The following is a 12,035-nucleotide window of genomic DNA, read 5'->3' on the forward strand; positions in this document are numbered from 1 at the left end:
CCTCTCACCCTGCTAATCCGTGTTTTTATTAAGTTTTCTTCTCCCTTCTTGTCCTGGGGAAGGAAGTTGGTGAAAATCTTTAAAATGGGGTCACAGATGGAAAAAGAAGGAATTCTCTACTTCATCCAATATTTTGGCTTGAGATACATTGTAACTTTCTCTGCAGGCAGCATGGATTCACATTTCAGTGCTGCCTTCACTCCTGGGCATTGTGAGCCGGAATCGCCACAATTCTACCCAGCTAAAATGACAAATGGCACAATGTGCATTTCACATGCCGTTCATTTTAACCACTGTGTGGTTCTGGCGTGACGGTTGTGTGATAAATCGCGGCAAACTGCATCGCGTGAAGCTTGTCGCCCAAAAGAAGCTCCGGATCTTTTTCTCGGCGACAAGCTTTATGCAATGCGGATTGCTGCAATTGCATTACAATTTATCGCACCAGAACCGTTTTCGCGTTTTAGGTGCCATTAAAATAAATGGCAACTGAAATACGCGTTGTGCAAATGCTCATTTTAGCAGAGCGTTTTGAAATCCCGGGCAGAATAGCGGAGATTCCACCTGTGATTGAAAATGCTCAGGTGTGAATGCACCATATCTGTGTGTGTTTTTATTTTTTTTTATTTTGGAGCTATTTTTTGTGTTTTTTTTTTTGTTTGTTTTTTTGCCCATTTTTCAGGCTTTGTTATTAGATGGGTTGTTAGGTGTGAAATTGTGTGAAAAATGCAAATTTTTCAGGCACTCCGATCAAACTCTGTTTGGCTAAAATGCATTTGTTTATTTAAATCTGCTATTACTTCTAACACTACCCTCCCCTCCAGATTAACAATGTTGCTGTCCAAAGATGTCTCTGTTGCTCCTTAACCAGTTAAGGACCGCCGCACGACTAAATACGTCGGCAGAATGGCACGGCTGGGCATATGGACGTAAAGGTACATCCCCTTTAAGCAGCCCAGCCGTGGGTCGTTGCGACCTGGTCCTGTGCTCCGCCGCCGGTGTCCCGCGATCGGGTCACAGAACTAAAGAACGGGGAGAGCTAAGTGTAAACAAACCTTCCCCGTGCTTCCTAGTGAGCCTGTCACTGACCGTCTGTTCCCTGTCATAGGGAACAATGATCAGTGACGTCACGCACAGCCACGCTCCCCCCCCCCCACAGTAAGAATCACACATTAGGGAACACTTAACCCCTTTAGCGCCCCCTACAGGTTAACCCCTTCACTGCCAGTGTAATTTTCACAGTAATCAGTGCTTTTTATAGCACTGATCGCTGTAAAAATGACAATGGTCCCAAAATAGTGTCAAAAGTGTCCGATGTGTCCGCCATAATGTCGCAGTCATGATAAAAATCGCTGATCGCCGCCATTACTGGTAAAAAATTAATTATTAATAAATATGCCATAAAACTATCCCCTATTTTGTAGACACTCTAACTTTCAATAAACGCTTATTGCGATTTTTTTTTTTTACCAAAAATATGTAGAAGAATACATATCGGCCTAAACTGAGGAAAACATGTTTTTATATATATATATATATATATATATATTTTGGGGGATATTTATCATAGCAAAAAGTAAAAAATATTGCCTTTTTTTTTAAATTGTCGCTCTATTTTTGTTTATAGCGCAAAAAATAAAAACCGCAGAGGTGATCACATACCACCAAAAGAAAGCTCTATTTGTGGGGAAAAAAGGACGCCAATTTTGTTTGGGAGCCACGTCGCACGACCGCGCAATTGTCAGTTAAAGCGACGCAGTGCCGAATCGCAAAAAAGGGCCTGGTCCTTTTAGCTGCATAATGGTCCGGGTCTTAAGTGGTTAAAGGGGTTGTAAAGGTTTGTTTTTTATTTCCTAAATAGGTTCCTTTAAGCTAGTGCATTGTTGGTTCACTTACCTTTTCCTTCCATTTCCCTTCTAAATGTTTTTTTTCTTTGTCTGAATTTCTCACTTCCTGTTCCTCCTCAGTAAGCTTGCCCCCATCATCCGAGCCGTTCTGGCTGGGGGTTAGTCAGCGTGCTCGCCCCCTCCCTTGGGACTACATCCCTGCGGGGAGACGCTGAGAGGAGATTGGTTCTGAGAGGAGATTGATTTCCTTTCATTTTCAGCCACATTGTCAGAGTGCCCTATTGCAAAAAATGGCCTGGTCATTAAGGGGGGTAAAACTTTCCGGGCTGAAGTAGTTAATGGCACAACCTCTGATGCAGCCAGTAGATACATTTTTTTCATGTGACAAAACTCGCTCTGCACCCGAAAAAGGTGCGTGAGGTTCTGTGGCGTGTTTGTTGGGTGTAGGGCAGACTATTCACTGCCGCATGGAAAACGCTCCAAGAAAAGGCACATTATCGTATTGCGCAGACCTGAATGGGTTCTTAGGTAGAAGAAGCTCTTTTATTTTGTACAGTGAAAGTTTGTGGAGCTTAGTAGATAAGGGAAAGTTGTGTTCATGTGCTTTGTATAGTGTGAGGAGGGATTAGAACACCTGTCAGGTTTTTATTGCTGTCTGTGCTGCCAATAAGGAGACTCGCCCCTCTATTTGTCCCGTTTACCATTATTATTGAACGTGAAATATAAATAAATTCCGAAATTTTGGGTTGTCCCCAGAAAAGTCATAGAGGGGAGATCTCCCAATTGGTTCACGTGATCTGGGGGTCCCCGAGAAATTCCCTTCATTTCAAGGGATTTCCTCTCACTTCCTGTTTAGCTATGGGACAGGAAGTGAAGGGAATTCTCTGCAATGGGACACAGATGGTGAAAATAAATATCTGACAGGGGTTTTAACCCTTTCTTGCTCTATCCAAAATAGAAAAAAAAAGTTTTGCCCATAATAATTCTAGAGGATTAGATGTAAATGTGATCGTAGCTTATTTACTAAGTACATCCCTCTTCTAGTCTCCTCTCGTATAATAAATTGTCCCCATTGGACAGGCTGCGCACTGAGCCCTCCCCTATGAAGTGATCACATCTACAGGGAGGACGGGGAACTCTCTTCTCTCTATCGGTAGTTGAAGTTGGGACGGGGCGTGGCTTGGTTACAATGTCAATGTAAAGTAGGCGCGGTTGAAGTTGAGTGACAGCCGCTTAGCTAATCGGAGCCCGGGGGGCGTAGTCTGTGTCTGGAGGGCGCCGTAGACTGGGTAAGGTGTGCGGAGAGGGAGGAGCTGTGCCCTCGCAGTCGGGAGAAGGGAAGGCGGGATTGGAGGAGGGGGGTGAGAGGAGATGGGAGCTGCCTGAGTGAGAGAGAACACCGGAGCAGAGTCCGGGGAGGGAGGGGGACACACGGCCGGGAAGAAGATGGGGGCTCCGCTGGACGCGCTCCTTCTACTCCTCTGTACTGTGTGCTGTGTCCGGGGTGAGTGATCTTCTCGTGCCATGTGAGAGGGAGGAGGGGGGGGAGCGGCAGCTGCTGGTGGGGGGGCACAGAGGGCCATAAAAAGTAAACTATGTACAAGTCACATCATGACTGGGGGGGGCACAGAGCCCTTACAGGGGGGGGCACAGAGACCTTACACGGGGGGGGGATTTCCTCCTCCAGCACACATGCAGCTTCTAGCATTGTCCTGATATTTACTAACACTGAGAAGTCCATTGATCGCACACAGGGCTGTCATCGCCTCCTGTGTGATGGGGGGGATGGGACACTTCATTACAAGTCTCAGCTCCACTTCTCACACTTTACTTCCTAAACACAATGGAACTTTATCCCTGCCATTCCTGGACTGGCTGCTCCTCATTCACACACAGGGCTGTAAGGAGACCTATTTACAAATGTGTTTATTTACAGATCTGAACGCAGCTCTGTATTGTTTTCACACCGGAGCGGAAACACGCACTGCGCTCAGATCCCCAAAACCTGCGTCTGAGGACCTACACATACATGGCGTCTGAGGACACGCACATACGTGGCGTCTGAGGACACGCACATACATGGCGTCTGAGGACACGCACATACATGGCGTCTGAGGACACGCACATACATGGCGTCTGAGGACCTACACATACATGGCGTCTGAGGACCTACACATACATGGCGTCTGAGGACCTACACATACATGGCGTCTGAGGACCTACACATACATGGCGTCTGAGGACCCACACATACATGGCGTCTGAGGACACGCACATACATGGCGTCTGAGGACCTGCACATACATGGCGTCTGAGGACCTGCACATACATGGCGTCTGAAGACCTGCACATACATGGCGTCTGAGGACCTGCACATACATGGCGTCTGAGGACACGCACATACATGGCGTCTGAGGACACGCACATACATGGCGTCTGAGGACACGCACATACATGGCGTCTGAGGACACGCACATACATGGCGTCTGAGGACACGCACATACATGGCGTCTGAGGACACGCACATACATGGCGTCTGAGGACACGCACATACATGGCGTCTGAGGACACGCACATACATGGCGTCTGAGGACACGCACATACATGGCGTCTGAGGACACGCACATACATGGCGTCTGAGGACACGCACATACATGGCGTCTGAGGACACGCACATACATGGCGTCTGAGGACCTACACATACATGGCGTCTGAGGACCTGCACATAAATGGCGTCTGAGGACCTACACATAAATGGCGTCTGAGGACCTACACATACATGGCGTCTGAGGACCTACACATACATGGCGTCTGAGGACCTACACATACATGGCGTCTGAGGACCTACACATACATGGCGTCTGAGGACCTACACATACATGGCGTCTGAGGACCTACACATACATGGCGTCTGAGGACCTACACATACATGGCGTCTGAGGACCTACACATACATGGCGTCTGAGGACACGCACATACATGGCGTCTGAGGACACGCACATACATGGCGTCTGAGGACACGCACATACATGGCGTCTGAGGACCTACACATACATGGCGTCTGAGGACACACACATACATGGCGTCTGAGGACCTACACATACATGGCGTCTGAGGACCTACACATACATGGCGTCTGAGGACCTACACATACATGGCGTCTGAGGACCTACACATACATGGCGTCTGAGGACCTACACATACATGGCGTCTGAGGACCTACACATACATGGCGTCTGAGGACCTACACATACATGGCGTCTGAGGACCTACACATACATGGCGTCTGAGGACCTGCACATACATGGCGTCTGAGGACACGCACATACATGGCGTCTGAGGACCTGCACATACATGGCGTCTGAGGACACGCACATACATGGCGTCTGAGGACACGCACATACATGGCGTCTGAGGACCTGCACATACATGGCGTCTGAGGACACACACATACATGGCGTCTGAGGACCTACACATACATGGCGTCTGAGGACACACGCATACATGGCGTCTGAGGACATACGTATACATGGCGGATGGAAGTATTGGGGGGGAAAAAAAGGACACTTTTATAAAAGTATTTACTGATCATTTTGTGGTGGCAGAAAAAAACAATTTAATAAGAACACAATACATTTTACGCTACACTCTAGCAATGGATACATTCCTATTTCATTATGTGCAGTTGGTCTGAACTTTAAAACTACTTCTCAGTCACATTTAAATGCCAACATCAGCGCTGTTTATGATATCATTGCTTGGACATTATCATTATGTTGACAAGTTTTTATTTATCATAGTGTTTCTATACAATACATTTTACACTTGTGTAAATGTTGCCTTGAGCCCCGTACACTCGGTGAAAATAGCGGGCAAATTACCTTTTTTTTTTTTAATGCTAGTCTCACAATGAAAACAAGAAGGTTACTAGAGTTAGGAAAATTCTCGTAAAATAGAAAACAACGCGATTATGTATTGTGATTTAGTGTTTAGTATCTGAGCGTGCATGATCACTCGATTCCTTTACAGACAAATACTGTACTGAAAATGGTTCTGTTATTGTATGAGAAAAAATATTACAGGCATGCCCCATTTTTATATACACAATGGGGTTTATTTACTATCGCTGGAAAGTGCAAAATCAGGCTCACTTCTGCACAGAAACCAATGAGCTTCGTACCCCAGCCTGGTAATAAAACCTGGAAGCTCATTGGTTTCTATGCAGAAGTGAGCCTGATTTTGCACTTTTCAGCAATAGTAAATAAAACCCCATTGTGTATATAAAAATGGTTTTGGTTTGCCTGTAGTTCTTGTCCTTCAGATAATTTCACCTGAACTGTTGTGATCGGCTCTTGAAAGCTGTGTACTAACGATCAGATTATCGCTCTGAAAGCGGTACTTTTTTGTCCAATTTTCTCATTGTGTGTACTGGGCATTATTCCTGCTGTTGTTGATTTGTTTATGAAGGTTCCACAAACAGATGTGCTGTCTATTTGTATAATGAGCTGGTACGATGGAATATGTGTAATTCTAATGATAGAGATCACATAGGATAGTGAGAGGTGCCTGTCCTCGCTGTGATCGCTGGGTGCTAACACACCATTGTATGCGATTCAGGAGTGTCAGAGGGAGAAAAGATCAAAGCAGTCTGAGGAAGGAATCACTGGGCTGAGCACCATGGTTAGTTCAGACATATCACATTTCAGATCTGTTTTTGTGTTTGTATATGTGTGTGTGTGTGTGTGTGTATATGTATATGTATATGTGTGTATATATATATATATATATATATATATATATATATATATATAATTAGTGCTGTCAAGCGATTACAATTTCTAATCGCATTAATGTCATAGTTAACTCACGATTAATCGCGCGATTAAGGAGGTTCACCCTTTAAAATTTTTTTTTTTTTTTTTTTATATTAAATTGTTTTTTTTTTTTTTTTTACATTTTGATCACTTTTATTGCTGTCACAAGGAATGTAAACATCCCTTGTGACAGCAATAGGTGGTGACAGGTACTCTTTATGGAGGGATTGGGGGTCTAAAAGACCTCCGAGCCCTCCTTTGCACTTCAAAGTATTCAGATCGCCGAAAACGGCGATTCTGAATACTGTGTACTTTTTTAAATCCGGCGCCATTGGCAGCCGAGAAACCCGGAAGTGACGTCATGACGCCGCTTCCGTGGTTTCAATGCGGAGACTGAATCAAAGCCGTTTACGGCTTAGTGTCAGTCTCCGCCTGGACACAGAACGTGGCGGATGGAGGATCGGGTCTCCCGGTGGGACGGGAGGCCCGGTCAGAGCGGCGAAAGGCGGCGGGAGGGGGGGGGGATGTCCCCTCCCGCTCCTCCGGCATAACAACCGAGCGGCTTTTAGCTGCATCGGTTGTTATGTTTGGATAGCCGATCGCCCGCTCTAAACAACGGTACCGGGATGATGCCTGCGGCTGCAGGCATCATCCCGGTATAACCCCCGAACGCCGCCTCGTTAATCGCACGATAATTTTTTTTACGGCGTTAACATGGGTTTGTGTTAACGCCGTTAATAACGCATTTAACTGACAGCACTAATATATATATATGTGTGTGTGTGTGTGTGTGTATATATATATATATATATATATATATATAATGTGTGTGTGATTGTAATTTCTTTCGTTTTTGAGAATAATGAGCACATTCATCCCACAATTTTAATAGTACATAAAGTGTGGTGTTTGGTCAGAAGTGGTCATCAGTCCTCTGAAATGTAATGCTTTTTATTTTTTCAAACTATCTTCATTTCTGTTTGTAATTTTTCAATGTGCTTTTGCAAAATAAACATGTAACATATGTGAAGATCTGACATTCTCTTAGCAGCAGTGATTCTTAACCAGGGTTCTATTGAAACGTAGGGTTCCTCCAGAGGTGACTAGGGGTTCCTTGAGTATCAGTGTAAGGGGGATTCCCCCAGGTGAATACATTTTCACTGAGTGGTTCCTCTAGGGTGGTGATGGTGAACCTTGGCACCCCAGATGTTTTGGAACTACATTTCCCATGATTCTCATGTACTCAGCAGTGTACTAGAGCATCATGGGAAATGTAGTTCCAAAACATCTGGGGTGCCAAGGTTTGCCATCACTGCTAGGGTAAATAGGTTGAGAGGCTGGTTTAGGCTCCTTTCACACAGGAGGAGTTTGCCAGCTCAGTGGGGGACCTTACCGCTGATCCCTACTGATGCATAGCGAACATGCACTGCCCACTTTCCTCTATGGACAGTCAGAAGTAAATGGTCCGTCTGCTGGTTTATACCCAACTGTCATTCGATCTGATCCCCCAGGCGTCAATGTACACATGTCTGTTGGCATCTGCCTCTCCATAGAGGGCATTGGATGGTCCAAACTGACAGGCAGAACCAATCAGTCCGCCCATGTGAAAGGGGCCCTGTAGTGTTACTGCTGGAGCCTTCCTTACTCTTGTGTAGATCACAGCACTCTTCTCTGAGGATCTGATGTTCTAATTCGAGTTAGTCTGTCAGCCCTTCTCAAACTTTTTATTCCTCCTTTGAAATAATTTTCAGATCTCGGGGGAACCCTTGCTAAGAGTAGTCCCATCAGGGGTCATTGGGAAATTGTCCCTTACACTGGGGGGCAGTGGGAAGACCCCACTTACAGGCAGATAAAACTATTGTTGCTGTCACACTGCTGGCTATGTCAAGCGTCGGTGGACCTGAAACTTTGCAGGGACTCTGATGGGAGGTCTGTCAGCCACAGATCAAAAGACCCCTAACAAACCTCTGGAGGAACCATCAAATTCCACAGAACCCTGGTTTAGAATGACTGGCCTAAAGATTTTGCTTTCATGTGAAGCTGCGCAGTCTTCTGTGTGTGTCTTTTCAAAGTTATTTATTCCTCGCGCGCGTACATTCTCTATATTTGATGCTAGTTCTGTTCGGAGCTGGCTGTGTGTTTTGTATGTGAAAAAATTGGAGGCAGTGAAAGTATCAAATGTTTGGTGGGAAGACAACAAATCCAGAGAGTTTTACTAAATTCTCTTGAAAATGATGAATAAACATTTTACTTGATAAACCTTTCACGGAGAAAATAGTTTGGCCTTTAGTTTTACTGGATTCATGAGCTGATATTTTGCTGGTTTCCTTCTGTAATAAAAAGACACTTTTTGTGACAATCCCCCCCCCCCCCAAAAAAAAAAAAAAAAAAAAATATATATATATATATAACATCCTGGCCCACCACATCATGTCCCAAATAGGGGGTACAAGCAAAGCTACAAGAATCTGAGATTTTTGAGGTGCCACATACTAAGCTATAATTAGTGTATGTGATCTAGATAGTTTATTTCCAATTTCTGCATTAAAACGTAACATTAAAATAATAAAATATTTATTTAAGAATTCACATGCATACATAAGCCCATATTACATGACTATCCTCATATACACCCCATTTACCATCTACCCATTGGTGGTTTGCACTATCACAGGATCTATTGACAATTTCAGCACTAAAATGGATATTGCCTAATTTATGACTCTGTTGGCAATTCCCTCAAGGGAAGGAAAACATTATAACATATCATCGGATCAGGATTGATTTGCCTGAGGGGAGTGCAATCCTTATGTATCTATGGCTTGCATGGGGACGCCTTTATTTAGGGACTTCACCTTGCTCTCGCCGTAGAACTCTCAACTGGAGACTATAAAAAGGATCCACAAATGTTATTCTATTCTCTCCCATGCATTCCCACAGGGATCCATTTGGGCTCATACATGGTGTCACATATGTCCGCTATGAAAATGACTGTAATTAAAGCGGTGGTTCACCCTCCATAACAACATTTTAGCATAACATTAGGCATAGTAGCGCGAGCTACAGTATGCCTGTATTTATTTTTTTAGCCCCGTACTCACTGTGCAATCGTATATTGAAGATTCCGACTCCCCGCGGGGAATGGGCGTTCCTATCCAGAGGGAAGGTGATTGACGGCCGCCTCTGGCACGTCACGCTCCCCGAAGACAGCCGGAGTAGGTCTCGGCTCTTCACGGCGCTATACGGCGCCTGCGCACAGACTATGCGCAGGCGCCGTGAAGAGCCAAGTCCTATTTCGGCTATTTCCGGAGAAGCGTGACGTGCCAGAGCCGGCCGTCAATCACCTTCCCTCTGGATAGGAACGCCCATTCCCCGCGGGGAGTCGGAATCTTCAATATACGATTGCACAGTGAGTACGGGGCTAAAAAAATAAATACAGGCATACTGTAGCTCGCGCTACTATGCCTAATTTTATGCTAGAGGAAAACAATTTTTTATTTTTTTTATTTTTTATAGGGTGAACCCCCGCTTTAAGCCATATATATGATGTCCAAAATAAAATGATGGTTATATTTGTGGTCCAATATGAATACATGTAAGCCCTAACGAGCAGGGCCCTCTGATCCTTCCTGTATTGAATTGTATTTGTATTGTAACTGTACTGTTTTCCCTGATGTTGTAAAGCGCTGCGCAAACTGTTAGCGCTATATAAATCCTGAATAATAATACATGTGCTAGGAATATTTTATGTCCTAAGCAGCAGAGTTTATCTGTGAAATGCATAACAGTTACAATCACTATTTTATTGCTGAAATCTTCAGTGTATTCTTTGATGGTTTATTGGTATGGTATAGAGTGTACAACGCCAGTGGCTAGATGGTAAATGGCGTGTACACAAGAACATTTGTGCAATATGAGCAAGTTTATCGATGTCTTTTCTTAAAGTGGTAGTAAATCTTGGCAGAGTTTAAAAAAATAAAACACCCAAGACACAAAGGGACTCAAATATACTCCCCGGAGCGGTAAGATAGAGACAAATTCCGGATATAATTGCCCCCACCCACACACTTTTTCCCAATAGGGGTGTTTGGGTGCTTAGGAGGCATGCCCGGTTTCTCTATCAGTCTGACACAGAATCCCCCACATGTGTTACCTTACTTTCCTTTGCGTTAGACCCAATGATTCCTTAATCCTATGCACCACCATGTTTTTGTGGATATTACTAAGAGTTATTATTTTGTTTATGAATGGAACTCATCATTTCTGTACGACTGATCATTGTTTTTCTTCTTGTACATTGAAAAACCTTAATAAAAATTTTGAAACAAAGCTATACGTGACGTCGCCCAGCAGCCAATAGGGGCGCGCGCGGGCCCCCTGCTCGTGTGCTCGGCGGGTGCGATCGCCGCCGGGCACACGCGATTGCTCGTTACAGAGAGAGGACCGGGAGCTGTGTGTGTAAACACACAGCTCCCCGGTCCTGTCAGGGAGAGAAATGCTGATCTTCTGTTCATACAATGTATGAACAGAAGATCAGCATTCAGTCAGTCCACCCCCCCCCCCTACAGTTAAAACACAACCAGGGAACATATTTATACCCCTTCCCCGCACCCTAGTGTTAACCCCTTCACTGCCAGTGGCATTTTTATTAGGGCTGCAACCAACGATTATTTTCATAATCGATTAGTTGGCCGATATTTAATCGATTAATCGGATAATAGCCTTAAAAAAAAATATATATATTTTTTTGGGCCAATTTGTTGTTGGGCAGATTACAAAACACAAATTGCCGCAAAAACACATTAAATGCCTTTCTGCAGCTTCTCCATTGAAGTATATTGAACCAAAAAAAATAAAATAGCACCGTTTTGCGTTAAAAAGTCCTCGCCCTTTCCAAATACGCAGCAGCTGAAAAAAAATCATGGATGTGAACGTGTCCCCATAGGAAAACATGTAAATGAACTGTAGAAAATATGTAAATGAACTGCAAAAAGTACCAAAAAACAGAGGTGTGACCCCGGCCTGAGATGTTTAGTAACATAATGGGGTCAATAAAACAAAAATCAGTACAAAAAGAGCAAATAATCGCTATTGTAAGGGGTTCATTTTTTTACTGTGGGACAGTGAAAGTAATATTTACAGTAGCGATTTGCTTTTTTGTACTATAAAGGGCTAATTTTAGTTGTTTAACCCCATTATGTTACTGGCCGATTAATCGATTATGAAAATTGTAATCGATTAATTTCATAATCGATTAGTTGTCGATTAGTTGTTTCGGCCCTAATTTTTATAGTAATCCAATGCATTTTTATAGCACTGATCGCTATAAAAATGCCAATGGTCCCAAAAATGTGTCAAAAGTGTCCGAAGTGTCCGC

The 12,035-nt window shown here is 44.2% G+C and overlaps 1 protein-coding gene across 1 annotated transcript in view; it reads left to right on the top strand.

Moving 5' to 3' along the window:
- Nucleotides 1-3,220: 3,220 nt before the first annotated feature.
- Nucleotides 3,221-12,035, top strand: part of LRP5 (LDL receptor related protein 5) — a 212,101-nt gene continuing 203,286 nt past the window's right edge. Inside the window, exon 1 of the mRNA XM_040328926.1 lies at nucleotides 3,221-3,348. Coding sequence (XP_040184860.1) covers nucleotides 3,291-3,348 — 58 coding nt within the window. The 5' untranslated portion in view covers nucleotides 3,221-3,290. The remainder of the gene's footprint in view (nucleotides 3,349-12,035) is intronic.

Source organism: Rana temporaria, chromosome 11 (assembly GCF_905171775.1).
Source record: "Rana temporaria chromosome 11, aRanTem1.1, whole genome shotgun sequence".
Taxonomy (NCBI): Eukaryota; Metazoa; Chordata; class Amphibia; order Anura; family Ranidae; genus Rana; species Rana temporaria.